The 16,303-nt window shown below is 42.9% G+C and overlaps 2 protein-coding genes across 6 annotated transcripts in view; one reads left to right on the forward strand and one right to left on the reverse strand.

Moving 5' to 3' along the window:
- The first annotated feature begins 552 nt into the window (after window positions 1-552).
- LOC311271888 (putative ribonuclease ZC3H12D) lies at window positions 553-11,749 on the forward strand. Its single transcript, XM_084377834.1, has 6 exons — window positions 553-627; window positions 1,900-2,303; window positions 6,558-6,697; window positions 8,139-8,373; window positions 8,587-8,693; window positions 10,397-11,749. Exons 2-6 carry the CDS (start codon window positions 2,005-2,007, stop codon window positions 11,326-11,328), a joined length of 1,713 nt encoding a protein of 570 aa, XP_084233960.1. The 5' UTR covers window positions 553-627; window positions 1,900-2,004; the 3' UTR covers window positions 11,329-11,749.
- A 2,241-nt stretch (window positions 11,750-13,990) lies between these two features.
- tab2 (TGF-beta activated kinase 1 (MAP3K7) binding protein 2) overlaps window positions 13,991-16,303 on the reverse strand; it is a 44,604-nt gene continuing 42,291 nt past the window's right edge. For all 5 annotated transcript variants that reach the window (XM_084378073.1, XM_084378072.1, XM_084378070.1 and 2 more), the window contains one exon: window positions 13,991-16,154. In XM_084378073.1, coding sequence (XP_084234199.1) covers window positions 16,015-16,154 — 140 coding nt within the window. In that variant the 3' untranslated portion in view covers window positions 13,991-16,014. The remainder of the gene's footprint in view (window positions 16,155-16,303) is intronic.

A 16,303-nucleotide genomic window follows, 5' to 3' on the forward strand; every position in this document is an offset into this window, starting at 1 on the left:
TCGCCATTTTGGGAAATTCACTTAATTGCTTTCTGGCACAGAGTCAGATGAGAAGATTAGTACCACCCACTCCACACAGAGTGGTAGCAGTCCACCAAGCTGACTCTATATTTCCCAAAACCTATTCTTTAACCATTAATTCAACACATGTATTTAATGTTGGAAACCCTGAGACCCACTTGCTGTAAAAACATTATTAGATAAAGAGAAATGTATTTGAATGACTAATTAAACCTCAACCATCTGTTGCCTCAGTCCAAGCTGAGCAGCTTCCTGGTGCTCTCCCCTGCTTTGTCATAGACATTCAGTCAGCATATTATTCCACCACACCAGGAAGAGCTCAAGAAACAGGGGAGAAGGAGGAAATAATTCCTTCAGGCTCCCACATCAACTCTCAATCCATATGAGGAAGTAGAGATCACAAATTCACAGAGCGTTCTTCCTTGCTGGTCAGAGTGATCTTTCTTTCTCAGCAGCAGGCAGTCACTTCCTCTTATGAGTAATAAGAGCAGCTCTCCACAGACCGGTCTGCTCGTCAGAGTGACTGACTGACTGAGAGCAGCTCACACAGACAGAGAGACAGACAGCGGGAGAGACTCATGCTCCGATCCACCACTTGCTGAATGTGTAAGTACAGAATAAGACAACTTCTAGAGTCATGGGAAAGTGTAGCTCCGCTGTTTGTGTTAAATGTGATTTCTCAGACGGAGCCTGTAGTTTTGCCTCGTTCAGACTTGACATGTTTCAGATTGTCAGAGACAAGAGGGTGTCAGATTGTCTACTTACTGTGGTACCGTGTTACTGAGAGCAAAGGTTGTTGGAGTTGGGACATGTGAGGCAATCAAGCAGAAAAAATCATAGCCTACACTCTTCATTTTCAGGGAAAATGAGTGCGAGCGCCTTGTAGTTGTACTGAAGTCAGCAGCAAAGGAGGATGTGGTTTGGTGCAGGTTGTAGCAAGCTTGTGCAAAGCCAAGCCCCTTGCAGAGGGGAAGATGTGTCAGATAAGAACATCTTCAGCTGTGCCGGTGTTCGGTCTGTGACGTCTCATTTTAGATGAGATATTTATTTTGGTTTTTGTACAACAAGGAAACTGCGACACGGTTTGCATCACATCTTTGGTTTTTCCTCATACTTGAAATGTTTGGTTGACATATCTTGCAGTAGAGGTTAATTGATATGCGTGCATGACAACGATCAAAAGACTGTACAAAGAGAAATGCGTCAAAGCATGATAGATATGTTTTGTCTGTAAACAAGGAGGGAGGTTAAGTCATTATGACGAGCTCTTTCTAAACTCAACATGCCTCCTCTGGTGCCAGTGGTTCTGTGTGCTCATTGTTTCTGGTGTGAAGTAAAGTTAAAGTTTTGTGCTCAGAATAGCTCTGCTGGGTGGGAGGGAAAGTGGAAGGGCTTGAGTCATTCAACAGTCTTCACCCTCAGATACATCACTGTGATCTCTCTTTAACCATGAAGTTCAGGGGGTTTCCACAAAGAGCGATAAAAGACGTCCTGAATGGGCTGAAGCTTGTCACATTACTACTCACATTCACATCAGTTCCATTCATGTTTGTTTTGGTGACTGACCTCAATGACAGTGCAGGTAAAATTAGATCAGGGATCAGTGCAGACCCTCAGCATCCTCTCTTAATGTGTGTGAGTGTGTGACCGGGGCTTTCTTAACCAGTGTGACGTCAGCCGGTGTTTGTGCTTGCGTTGGCAGTCATGAGTTTGTGGTAAGCAGAGCAGATTCTATCAGAGAGCACCAAACCACAATCAATTTATCCGAAAAACCCCTGTGAGACCACAGCTGTGCTTCTGAGCTTCCTGTGTTTACAGTGACAGAGTTTGACACTCCCTCCGTCCCCTTTCACACCTGTCAACTGTTCTGAAACACAGGCTGTTGCTGTGGAGACGCTGAAGAACCACAATAAGGAGGCGAGGAGGATTCCCCAGTCACACAGTCCTGAGGAGACAGACGAGAGGAAACACACAGACTCCAGCATGGACCACCACCAGCAGCACGCCAAAGTGGAGCGGTTTCTCAAGTTGGGGTACTCTCACAACGACATCCTGAGGGTGCTGGAGAGCCTCCGCCACGACGCCCAGACCAACGACATCCTGGAGGAGCTGATAAAGACGTGCCACACTCGCACTCACAGCAACAAAAGTGTCCCAGACAGTCCCAAGCTGGTGCCCAGAGGCTCCAGCCCCAGTCCCAGTCAGCCCAGACCTGGAGCAGACAGAGAGCCAGCCGCTGGCTTCAGACCAGTGGTTATAGATGGAAGCAACGTGGCCATGAGGTGAGTCGGCTCACTATATTTATCATTTACACTACTTGTATTATATCTCAGCTCATGTATGTTTGTATCCAGCTGCAGGGGGGGGGACAAGTATTCATATATTTGACTTCAGTATTTTTACTTCAGTTAAAGGATAAAGGTATCAGTAAGTTACAGTATCAAAAGTAAAAGTATATGTTGGGCAGCATGTAGATATCAGAGTGTTGTATTATTATATAATTTGTGATAATGTGCCTTAACACATTAGTAGCTTAGTGCAAGTATACTCTAAATAAATAGGTTCCCTAAAACGTTGACTAAGTATTTGAATTAGATGTAAAGTTCAATGTAAAGGGTCATATTAAAAGCAGCTTTTCTATCATGTTGAATCTTTGGAAATGCATTAAATAACTTATACCTTCTAATATTTTATGTGTTTACTACGTGTAAAGTTAAGGAGAACTTCAGCCTTAACATGATGTTTATTACTCAAGTATAAAACGTAAAAGTATTGTCCTTATTCTGTGTCTATATCGCACATGTAGTTATTTAAGAGTCATAGTCATGATAGAAAAATGTGCATATGTGGCACTTTACATTAAACTTATGTCACAGAATTACACGGGAAATGACATGTAACTAAAATACCTCAGGTCACTGCAGTCAGATATATGCCTCTGGAATGTAGTAAAGTAAACTTTTAAAGTAACATAGAATGGAAGTACTCAGTAAAATACCTCAGTGTTGTACTCAAGCGCCGTACAGCACATGAATTTCCGTTTGTATATCAGCATCTCTATTTGTGTCAAATCTTGTTTCACTTCACAGATTTGAGCACACCACACTTCCTCTTTAAAGATGTGGGAAGTAGAAAACACAGTGTGTGACTGTGTCCTTCTCTTTTGTCCACTACATTCAGGATTACACAATGCCTGCAGGGCACAGTGGTCAGGGCTGCCACCGTTGTCACACTTTTCTAATGTGATTGCATTGTGTGTACAAAAAGAAGTGAAATGCCTGCATCACATGTTCTTGTGGTTGCCATTTTTATATGACTTAAATTGGGTAACAAGGAAGTTCTGAGTCAAAATGAACTCATACAAATAACATGGCAATTAGATTGAGGGCATGATATGAACTCTATGGAAAATAAAACAAAGGTGTTTGCACAACACATATTCCTGTAAGCACATGAGGCTAAAGAGGAAGAAGGCTACAGTATTTACTGTCACACCTTTACTCCCAGGAGAGGTGACTGGCCTCAGGCGTGAAATCTCAGAGACTCATCAGGCTCTTCTTTCTGTTTCTCTGTATGTGCTCTGAATACCTGCATGTGACACTGACCGACAAGTTGTCACCTTTCAAAATGTAGAAAATCCCCATGTCCACTCATATTTTTGCCCTCGTCAGTTTATTCAAAGGGCACTAAAGTGATTTAGTATGTTGCACTTTCATCAAGCAGGGAGACTTTGACCAAAAAATGGTCAGATTCGAAGCAGCAGAAGTTGACTGACTTTTTAGTTCCCAGTATGACTCAAGCTTCATAAACACTTCCAAATATTTCCTCTGTCAGACCCTCCCTGCTCGGTATGCACCACGTCCTTAAAGCTAGCCACCCCCGGTACGTAACGCAGGTTCTCTGAGATCAAACCAAGATAACTCAGACAATCTCACTTCAGTAATGTCCTCAGACTTTGACCTGCAGTTTTCAGTGTTTACATGTAAAACATTGATTTAAAGCATACGATATGGAGCACTGTGTAATGTGAAAGGTGTCACTGGTTGTGATGATAAGCACTCATCCCCTCGGCTTCACACTGTGTTTTACTAACTGTTTTAGTTGTATAGTCGGCAACTTTAGTGTCTGGTTTAGTCTGTCTGCTGTTCATTGAAAGGCACTGATAAACCCACTCTACACTACCTCGTGATAACACCTGGATACAGTTCCTCCACTTAGCAGCGTCTGGCTAACTTAAACCAATCCGATTACCAAAGCCAGTCGGTAGAAGCGTGAAAACGTAACTTACCACTGTGTGCATTCTATGCTCTCTGAAATATACTCTCCAGATCTGATATAACTGATGCTATAGTAGCATCTACTCTGACCTCCTGATGAGCCACTGTTGTTGTTTTCAAACGTACAGTTGCTTCTCATGACCAGCACCATTAAAACAAAAAAAAAGTGTCAGTTGGACACCTCGAACTGCAAACAAGGTCAATTATGACTCTTTCTATCATGAATTTTTGATCCATGGCAGTTTTGTATTTGTAAAACTTTCCTCATGCCAAGAAAAGATCAAATCATCACAAAGTCTATGGGCAGAGCGGGAACTGGTGGGCAGGGCCAGCAGGAGAAACTTACAGGTTATAGGCCACTTAAACCCGGAAGACAAAAGCTTTGCTGGCATATGTGGACTGAATGGGCCCCATCTTTGGATCCGGCATTGGGATCTTAAAATACATCCATGCTCAGCACCTAACAACAGACACAGTTAGCCACTAGCTGTGGAGTGGAGTGGCACATTTAGCAGCTGAAGAAGCTGATTTCCCCACGACCAAACCACAACTAATGTCAGGACCCCGAATGAATGCTAATGTTGCTCTGTGTCTGCTGAATGTGTAAATAGGCAACCACTTGCTAACGTGCTAGCCTTAACAACTCTATAAGGTGGAGAAAAAAATATTATTGCTGCTTTAAACGAGCCATCAATATAATAACATATTGTATGAGCATGCCTCAGAATGACTATTTTACTTTTGCTCTGCTAAAACTAAAAGTCTTGATATCTTCCTGAATGCAGTACAGTCGGTTTTCTGTGACGGCTCATTCCGTTCTCTCACTGCTCCTCATGTGTCTCTTTCATCAGCCACTTGTGTTGTTTAACTCAAGGACCCATTCAAGTGTTGAAGTATGCAACACATCTACAAATGAACTCCCGTGAACACACTCAGTCTGTAACTCTCTGATAGGATTGGACACATTTGAGGAAGTGACAGGCATCAAGGAAACATCATTCAAAACACATTTTATAACACAGTGCCATAAAAATATGCAGGGCAGATAGGTAGATGAATTCATCTCATGCCAAGCCTTGTCTTTGGTACCTGTTGTATGCAAAGTGTCTCACTACTTCCTGCTGATGGAAACAAGGGAAACCCCCATACACACACACACACACACACACACACACACACACACACACACAGTTTTTATATTCTCCTCCAGGCAAAACGATCCAGTTTACTTGTTCAGTAGCTCCTGAGTACAGCCCGGTAATGTGAGTGTTCCAGCAGGGTTGGATTTCAGACAACAGATGTTTGTCAGGGGAACTTGTACAGAACTGTTGGCAGCTCAGACTTATACATGTCAGTGATTCTAAGGAAAGATGTCCAGGTTCCCCTCGCTCCTCGTTACCCTTGCTCATTTATTCATGAACTCAAATACTTGTCCATGACTCTCATCAAGGTGCTTCAGGTTCTATGGTGCAATATGCAAGAATTGTTATGTAGTAATAGTATGTTGAATTCATACCCAAACCAGAAAGACGGCAGGATATCTCTGGAGTAACTGCTAACTGCTGCTAAATAGACTTGCTGTTTGCTAGTTAGCACAGTTAGCAATGTAGCTAGCAGCTCGGACTGAGAGCTCAGAGCAAAGGTAGTGCTGGTGTTCACACCGCGAGCACAGGAGCTTTGGACTGGGACCAGACGGGGCTAACTGATTAGCATGCTAACTTCAGTAGATATCTCTACAACACAGTCCATAGACGTCATGACTGACATAAGCTGTTATTCCTTTACAGATGCTGATAATTATTTTTACTCATGATCTTGTCACATGAAGGGAAATGTGTAGCGCCGCTACTACACAAAATATCATTTGTAAGTCTTCCCCCAGCATGTGACTTTGTAAAAAGCCTTGATGAGGTCAAGTTATGATCAGTTTAACTTTGACATCAACAAGGACACCGACAGATACTGCCAAACATCACGTTTTTCTTTTTGTGTGAGAAATCTTCACTTATTTTGTAATTCACAATAACTGACAGTGAAACAATTATTCAGACCACGTGCACGTGAACAGTCTGCGTCCAGTTACTCATCTCAGTGCTTTTGCAATTTTCTTTAGCAATGTTTCAGAGAACTCTGATCCTTGTGACACCATCTACTTCCTGAAAAAGGTAGAGGAGATGTGTGTGTGTGTGTGCATAACATGCACAAAAACACAAAAGAAGAAGTCGTTTTTTGTTGACTCTGGCCTCTGTGTCTTTGTAGCCATGGCGACAAGAAGGTGTTTTCGTGCCAGGGCATCCAGCTGGCAGTGAACTGGTTCTGGGACAAAGGGATGAGGGACATCACCGTGTTCATTCCCCTGTGGAGGAAGGAGCAGCCGCGACCAGAGGCTCCCATTACAGGTAGGATCACCTGACTGAGCTGAGGAGGCATTCTCATTCTCACATAGTCTGAGTTCAGTTAAAGGAAAATGCCACCAAATGTGACAATTCCTGTGTTATACTTTTTAGTTTAATCAGGGTGTGTGTGCATATTTGTTTTCCGTTGAGGTTTGTCACAAGCCCAACAGCACCCAACTGTGATGTCGTATTGCCTTATGACACGTCTTCAGGCGGTCTACAGACCATTGATTTAATGTGGCTGTGAGAATTTAAGCATCAGCTGTTGACTAACCAACACCAAAATAAGTGACTTCGTCATAAATGCTTCTAGCTTCAGTTCTGAATGTGATGAGGTGACTTCTGAAGTTAGAGTCAGAAGCCTTTAACATACATCATGCAGACAGGCAAATATGGTATATTAAGATGTATTTGAAGGAAGAAATAATTGTAACGATGATCTGGAATAAGCTGTACTCAGAATGTCCCAATATTTCATTTTAATATGAGAAAATATGTCAGTTAATTGTAAATTAAAGTAACGTCAATTCAACCTCTCCTGTGAGCTTTTACACAAACTGAAACACCCATAAACAAGTCTGTCTTTCTGCAGAAGAAAGTCTCCTTTACAGGAAATGACTCACTTTACACTCACAGCAGCAAAACAAGCAGTTTCATTAAAAAAAAATAAAAAGTGAAGAAACAGTAGAAGCCACAGCACTGTGGGTGTTTGGTTCAGCATGTTGAGACAGCGCTGACATGAGCTGGAAATTGATCACCAAAACAGTTACTGAAATCAGGGAAATAAGACAAACTACGTTCTCAATAACTGTTCTAGCATGTTGGGTGACACTGGTCACACGTCACTGATAACTGCCACAGATAGAGTCCATTTAAAGGATTTCACCTTGTTTCACTGTGAAAAACAAGGAAACTGTCTGGAAACAATGAGAAAGTGTCACCACCAAAACTGAAATCCAGTACTTTGTTCATGTCAGATCAGGTCGGCTAAAGAAAGCCTTTTTACTGAAAACATCATCAGCACTTTACAAGGAAGCACCGTCAGTGCCAAGTGTAGCTCCTCCTTTTATGATCATGCTGTAAAGCACACTGTCAAAACAAGGATATTAAGACAATGATAAAAACTCATGTGGACTGCAGTGTGCAGGTCACGTGTGTCTCAGTTAACATCTGCTTATCAGCAGGGACGTGTTCTCTGGTACACCTGTCAGTTATGCATGGTCACCCTTCAACCAGCACCACAACTGTTTACACACAGTCGTGTTCTCCACAGCTGTAATGTAATGTTGGCTGTTACAATTACTGTTGCAATTACAATGCACCCTGAACATACTTCAACCAAGGCTATAGATACTCAGGTTAAACCAAACAAGGACCTTTTGATTTGACACTGGCTGATAGTAAATTAAGCCTCATCATAAACACTATTCTCATTGTTTCGTAGATCAACATATTCTCCATGAGCTGGAGAGGAATAAGATCCTGGTGTACACGCCGTCCCGCTGCGTGAACGGTAAGAGGGTGGTGTGCTATGATGACCGCTACATCGTCAAGCTGGCCTTCGACTCCGACGGCATCATTGTGTCCAACGACAACTACCGTGACCTGCAGATGGAGAACCCCCAGTGGAAGAAGTTCATAGAGGAGAGGCTGCTGATGTACACATTCGCTAATGACAAGTAAGACTGATGGCAGCATCAGGTCACCTCACCCAGACAGCATGCAGGGGCGCGTGCCCCTTCTGCACCCTGGTTAGAGGCAACCTCACACCACTCATTTTACATTTTAGGGCATTTAGCAGACGCTTTATGTCCAAAGCGACTTACAGTAATTCATACACCACTCGATCAACTACCGTCATCTGATCCAACTGTGTCTCTGTGCTGCTGCAGGTTCATGCCTCCGGACGATCCTCTGGGCAGAAATGGTCCCACCATCGATGATTTCCTGCGGAAGAAGCCGTGGAGCTCAGACAACAAGCAGCAGCACTGTCCTTATGGTAGGTTTATGACCCTGTTCCACCTGGGAGCACACAGAAGTGCTCGGGTTCCACTTCCTTGTTCTCTCCTGGGGGATTAAAACTGCAAACACACAACACACACAGTACAATAAGAACCGGTTTAAGGAATATGAAGTTTGTGAGTTATGTCTGTGTTGATCATAGAAACATCTCTGAACAGTGATCATGTTTAATCACCAGGGGACAGATTTATTAATTAAAGGATGAATACACAAAGAAAACATTTATAGACGAGCATACACAGTGTCATTGATGTGAATCACAAATGAAATCAAGCATTAGATCAAGCAGATGTCCATTTCTTGCACCCGTGTTTGCAGAGCTGCGGTCCCAGTCCAAGTTGCAGATTATAGAAAAGGAAAGTAAAAGCTGTTCTGACACCAGCGCTACATGAAGAAGGAAAGCTGAGCTCTGGCTGAAGCCACAGCCACTGGCTATGACCACAACTGTATCTGCAGCCATGCTGTGGCTGAGGCTGTGGCTGAGGCTGAGGCTGAGGCTGAGGCTGTGGCTGAGACAATGGCGTGGTCATTGCTCCAGCTGTGGCTAAAGCTGTAGCTGTAGCTGCTGACATGTCTATAAAGTTCACTGTGGCTGTGATTGTAACACTTACAACTGGCCAAGGCAGCAATATAAAGCTAAACCCTCCCACCAGGATTTAAACCAAGTCATTCCATCAACATGACACATGCATTACACGTACACCCAGAAGTTTATGTGTAGCCTCGACCTCAACACTCAGCCAACTGTGTCAGTCCACACCAGCTGTTAGATAGTGTCATTAAAACACAGTCTCAAGTCCCAATCAAACCGGTCGACAGCAACAATACTATAAATTCCAGTATTTTTAAACATGGTTGTTGGGTCTGGTGGCTTTTAAGAGAGCAATATAATAGCTGGTTCTGAGCCCGTCTTACTTTGATGGTTGAAGTTTCCCCAAGAATTACATTGCCACCATTAAAAAAAGCTGGTGGGCCAACATGAAGTGTCCTGGACTCAGCCCAGCCATTAAGGTTTAACCTTTGGGCAGGTTCAGATCAAGATGTTTTTGCTACAGACAGAGGAAGTTAGATTCCTCATTACCAGAATTTGAGTCAACTTAAAATGTAGCAGCTGTGTGAAATCTGTTCTTGCATTATTTTCCATCTGCCTTCATTCATTCGTCAATACAACATAATCTTTTTAAATGTAAAATGTATGAATGAGCATTCTCTAGAACTATTGAAGCTGTGTTAAAATGCATCCTTCATTTAATGAAAATCAATGGGGATCCTCTCAGACAGAAGTAAAGCCAGCAGTGGGTGTTGTTTTTGTCTTGACTGACTTCCTCCTCTGTGACTGAAACACATGAGACTTGTAAGGCCGCCCATGTGTCATGTAGAAATTAGCTGAGCAGTGATTCACTCGCCTGCCCTTCAGCCTCAGTGACACCCAGTGGGAGCTGAGGCAAAACAGCACGACTGGGACTCGGATCCCTTCAAAGAGTTCTGCGATAATAGTTTCTGCCTGTGTACTGAAGGCCACACAGGTTACAGCTGATTGTTTGTGAAGCCAAGTGTGTTTACAGTGGTGCAGACAGGAAGAGAGGCCTGACACCCACTCAGACACATACATCCTGTGCTGACAGGTTCTTGGTTCACAGCTGTGGAGCTCATAAATAACCTCTTCATTCTTTCTTTCAGGAAAGAAGTGTACTTATGGAGTCAAGTGCAAGTTCTACCACCCAGAGCGGGCCAACCAATCACAGCTCTCTGTGGCTGATGAACTGAGGGACAGAGCCAGGAACTTCTCGCCCAAACCGAGCCTGCAGGACACACACTGCCTCTCTGCTGCGTACCAGCCGGAGCACACATACACTTCCTCCACCCCTCCACCTCTCAGCACAGAGGATCAGGCCCACAGGGCTTCACCCAGCGAGCACTTCACCTATCACAGAGACTCCAGCAGCCCGAGAAGCCATCCGAACACGAGCCTCCACCACTGCCCGAGCCTGGAGGTAGATGAGGCCTTCAGCTCCATGGAGAGCTCCATGTCCAGGCTCTACATCCAGGATCTGCCCTACAGCATGGAGCGGCCTCCCCACAGCTACAGCAGCGGGCTGGCCAGCTACAGCCTGAGCCACGACGGCTTCTCCATCCCCGGGTCATTTGGTGGGAGCACCCAGAGGCCGTGCGGGGGCGGAGGAGGTTATTACCCTCATCAGAACAGTTCAGTGTCCAGTGAGGGCCGCGTGTGCAGCCAGTGCAGGTGCAGTCAGCAGCAGACCAGGGTGTCCTCTCACCAACACCACCCAGGATGGGGCTCCTGCCCAGCTCTGCCTCCACATAACGGGGAGCATCCTGGCCACCATTCAGAGAAGCAGTACTACAGACAGCCCTCCAACAGACAGAGCCAAAGCCTACCAAGGGACCCGTGGGTACAGGCTGACGGCAGGCTGAGCGGCCGGGCTAAGAGCCCGTCCAGTGAGCAGAGGAAGGGCCTGAGGAGCCAGCTGAGCACCTTGTTCCCTCAGAGCGCAGTGGAGCAGGTGATGAATGCTTACCCACATGTGTCAGACATGTCCAAACTGATCTCTCTCATCCAGAGCAGCAGGACCAGCCACATCTCCTTCTAGATTAGAAAGACTCAAACTGAGCCCACATTGGAGTTCTCATCTCAAAGCAAAGTGAAACCAAGAGAACATTTCTACTTTTCTTAAAATGACTGTGAACTTATTAAGACTCAGACTGTCGCTCTGGTCTGAACATATGCCAAACTTACCCTGTTTTTTAAGCATTAAACTCAATCTGAGAAGTCTTGAAAATGTAGCAGACTGAATGTTATGTCTAATATAAAAGTGCAATGCACTACGCTCCAGACATGCTACTTATTGTAGCACTGACAAATGTTTTATTAAAGCATGTGTTGTTTTCTCATGTTGCCTCAAAGTGAGGAACTCTATTACACTAGTCTGTACTTCTGTAAAGAACGTCACTGAGCTGTTTTTGATATGAATTTTAGAGGCTTGTGTTTTCACCTCGCCTGTGAAATAAAAGCACTTCAATCACTCTGGGTATCTGTCTGCCATATATAACATATAAACACATCTTGTACTGAAGTATCTGCCAATGAATGTACTTAAGAATAATAAAAACAAGCTAAAGTAAATTACACATACAGCATGTTTACATGTCTGTACACTGTGGCATGGGTCGACTGATATCGGCTAATCATTAGATCCAATTTTGAACAATTTTCTGTTCAATGGAAAGGAGTCCATTTTTTTAAATTTAAATCAGATGAATAAATTAGATAAAATAAATTAATTAAAACATGTTCCATCTATGGCTCTGACACAGCATGTCATCCACTAAGTTACTAGGAACTTAAGTTATAAGATAAATGTAGTGGAGTGGAAGTATAAAGTACTTCAATCCAAGTACCTCAATATTGTATTTACAGTAAGCACAGTACTTGAGTAATTCAGAGCTGCTGCTGCTCTCTGCTGGCTGAAACACCGCGGGGGTTTCCATCAGCTATGAAGGCCAAAACCTGCTGCAACATGCTGAAGGCTTTGAGCCAGTGGAGCAGCACTGTGTCAGTGATTTTTACTGGAAAATGTAAAGGAGCAGTTCAGCCATTTTAAGCAACATAGCCATAAAGTGGGGGGACTTGCATGAGAGATATATATTTTTTTATCTCTCTGGACCCACACTGCTCGTGTGGATCAAAGCACATCACAAACACCAATTGCCCCCAAAAGTGGACCATTTACTTAAAACTACAGTGGGCTGCGGTTTGTAATTTCTGCCACCAGGGATCTCTGAATAAAAAGATATGAGAAGTGTGGGATCATGGGAGTTTCACTGTTAAACAACCACCGCTGCTGATGAAAATCTACCTTTGTGACTTTGTCAGTTCATGGACGAGGTCCTGTTTGAAGTTTAATCATCATCTAGTGTTTCCCTGGAAGTTATGGCAAGTGACCAAATGAAGCACACCTTTAACTTGAATAGCTCTCTCAAAAAAAGAAAGTTTCTCACAGAAATTGTGGGAAGTTAGTTTTTTCAATAGGATGGGAGCTGAGCACTTTAAAGGACATCAGATTTGTCCTTTAAAGTGAGACCCTGTGCATATGACTATATGAACTTGAAACTATGAGTATATATATATATATATATATATATAATAATACATTATAACGCATCATTAACATACTAATGATGCGTTTTAAAGCCTGTATAGCACCAAATAAGTCAAGCACTAATTTTCATAATGCTTTCAAACAATAATCAAAACTCATTATTCCATCCATGTGTATAATGCATTATGAACAGTACATCGTGCAACAAGGTTGTGTAAAATAGGACAGATCCATTTTAACTTCATTTAAGAATTATAACATGTTTAAAATTATAATTATGTATTACAAACCATGATAATTTATTGATTAGTTTCACTGATCCTTAGGAAAAATTATAAGTGAGATTATGAAGTATTGGCCTTATGCCATTACAAAATGCTTTATAATGATGCTAACATTAGCAAACATAAGTCACAACTAGCTTCTAGTCTGCCGATCAGTGTCTACTTTAAATCAGTGGTAGGATCACTGCTTCAGTGCTGTTTCAGCAGGACACTCTGATGCATGTTGTCCTCCATCACACTGTTATCAGCTACAAATGAATCCACACACACACAAAAAGAAAAAATCAAACAAACTAAGAATGTTCAAGGTTTTGCCATCGTCTGAGGATGCAAGTGTCTTCCAGCAGCTTTAAAGGCAAAACCTCTGACAGTATGAAGACAAATTCAAGTTAGAAGCATTTTTCAAAACCATATATTGACTGATCATAATAGAAAAGGCACAATTGTCCCAGTGAGTCAGGATGCCCAATGTCAAGCACTGCAGCTGATAAAACCAGTTCCTCTGATGTAGCAAAGTGTTTGTGTGAACAAGCTGACTTGGTTAAGATCCATAACTATCGGAGGCCTATACAGATTATCCACTATATCACATAAATATAGTGGAGTAAAAACAAAACATGCCACTGAATTATAGTTTCATTGCGACAGAAGTACATAGATAATAGAAATGCTAAGGTGAAGTACAATTACCTCAAAACTGTATGTAAACAATACTTGAGTAAACGTACTCAAGTTACTTTCCACCACTGGTGGTCACTCTATACCTGCCTCTACTGCAGCCTACATTGGTCTCTTCTGCCCCCTGGTGGATTGCAACGTCAACAAACATTGATTGTTGCATCAAAGTAACACAAAGACAAACCAAAACATTCAGAATAGATTTTTTTTATTATTTTTACAAATAACTTATCTGTTACAAAGACAGTTTTCCCAGCTAAAATCAAAAAAACACTTTAGAAATCCAAATTATCTTTTTCCATTTAATAAAACATGAATAAACTGCCTCTTCACACCAAGGTGCAGGTAAAGCTGAAAACTGGTTTCTTTGGGTTGGAAGAAGAAAAAAGTATGGCGTTAAGTGCTTAAGAGACAATAATTCATCTTCTACTTTTAAATGGGTTTAAACAATACTAAAATTTAGGTTTAAAAAATGGCACTTGGGTGTGACAGAATAGATTATCAATACAAATTCAATAGTTCTAAAGGCACTGATGCAAAGCAAAATTTCACAAATGTGGAAAATAACAAAACAAAGTAACTACTCCAGAGTTAAGGTAAGTTAATGACAATAAGTAAACTTTAGAAACACCCTCATCAATAAAAGCTTAGGAGGATGAAATGAGCCAAATAAAAAATAAGAGTATACAAAGTGGACAGTCATGTTGTGCTTGCATTTTGATAAAAACAGTTTTTACCTCATCTGCTTCCAAGATGTAACAACTGTGACCTGCTGTATAGAAGGCACGGGACCCATGACAGTATTTCTACATCATAGAAACAGATACATATTCACTTTGATACCTCACAAAAACCCAATTCAGGTGCACATCAACACGGAAACGTTGAAGCCAATCAGCTGTTCCAGGAGCACTTTGATCTGCAGTAACTTCCTGATTGTACTGGAAAACGAGTGTCTCTTTGCACTGAGGTGTAGTCGTCCCCAAACATTAAACCTACATTCCAGTTGTCAGATAAGATGGCAGTTTGTAATTTTGCTTTTTGACCCCTTCCCTCCCCCAACAGTCCCCACATATTTGGTGTCCTGGAAGAAAAACACAAACAAAAAAGACTCCTCCATCGCCTTCCACTTTGCTGCATCTGCAGATCGTACACAGGAAACTCAGCAATTACACAAGCGATGAACGGACCGGGCAGATGTAGCTTCATGATGACTGCAAGGGTTTTTACTGCTCTGCTCCTCTCCTTCTGCAAGGCTTCAACTCTCACAGAAATCAAGTAAAAAGCTTAAAAAAAGGGAGCATGGTGCTTATTTGTTTGAAAGAGGGAAACAACAAACAACAAACAACAAGACAAAAAAGTTAATAAAGTCTATAAAGCTATACTTACAGGAAATACAAGTGATTCATAGTGTGAGGAAGAAGGCTTTTAAGGCACATTCTAAAATTATGTACAGTAAAAAGCTCAAGGGGACTTTCTGCCTCCGTGTACTGTACACAAAGCATGCAACTTAATTTCTTTTTTCATTAACTTGTGTCTGAGAGACAGAAAGGGGAAACTGAAGGGGGAGGACAAGAGGCACGTTTGAGTGGCAGCAACACTGCCACTTCCCCCTTTGACATCCTCTAGAAACAGCAAACAAACTTTAAAGTCCACGATTAGTCTGTTAGTTTTCCCTTCAGATGGAGTGGCTGAACACAGTTCCCAATCCCCGCTCATGCCACCACAGAAGAAGAAAAACAAAAAAATTCAATCAGCAAAAGGCACATTGGCACCTGTGTTGTGTGTGTATTTGTGTGTGTAGGTGTGTGTATGTGCGCCGTCACACTGCAGGGCCACACTCGTAATACTGTAAGTGGGAGCAGCGAGGTATCCCCAGTGTCACCCGTCGAGCAGAGAAGGGGGAGGTGACCCCACGCCATCCGAGTCTCTTAAGGTGAGGTATCATCCGACTCTGCCAGCCTTTATGAAAAAACACAAGCTGTAAACACTATCCAGTCAAGCCTTCAGTGGACAGCATCTACGAACCTTAAAGAGGAGGAAAGAAAAAAAAAAAAAAAAAAAAATCCAGGAAAAGGCCGCGTGGTGCACGGTGACTACGACCCGTCTGAGTTTTCATTCAACAACACAGAAACAGAGAGGGCCCTTGTTATATTCTAGTCTGGTAGAAGACGGGCGGGCAGAGGAGGGGGCGGCGCGTCGCAGCCTCGTTGGCTCAGAAGTGCCGTGGGAACTCGCACTGTTCACAGCGGTTGAGGGCGGGATGGTTGAGGAAGGTGCAGGCGGTGCAGCTCCACTGCAAGCCCTCGTCCTCCTCCTGGTCTACGGCGGGCTTCACAATCTTACTGCCCGGGTCTGAAGAAGAGAGGAAGAAGAAGGAGGTTAGGACGAGTTTATCCATCAAGAACATCAACACGGTGTACACATGTGGCTGTGATGACGTGAACACTTGTGTATTAGTGTGTTTACATGCAGTGCAGTAATGTGGGCAGTAGCCTGAAAAA

Source organism: Pagrus pagrus (assembly GCF_965226575.1).
Source record: "Pagrus pagrus genome assembly, chromosome: 16".
NCBI classification, from domain to species: domain Eukaryota; kingdom Metazoa; phylum Chordata; class Actinopteri; order Spariformes; family Sparidae; genus Pagrus; species Pagrus pagrus.

Coding starts and splice junctions, on each gene's coding strand:
- LOC311271888 (XM_084377834.1), top strand. CDS start 2,005: ATGGACCACCACCAGCAGCACGCCAAAGTGGAGCGGTTTCTCAAGTTG. Junction 2,304..6,557: donor GGAAGCAACGTGGCCATGAG/GTGAGTCGGCTC, acceptor GTGTCTTTGTAG/CCATGGCGACAAGAAGGTGT. Junction 8,374..8,586: donor TACACATTCGCTAATGACAA/GTAAGACTGATG, acceptor GTGCTGCTGCAG/GTTCATGCCTCCGGACGATC.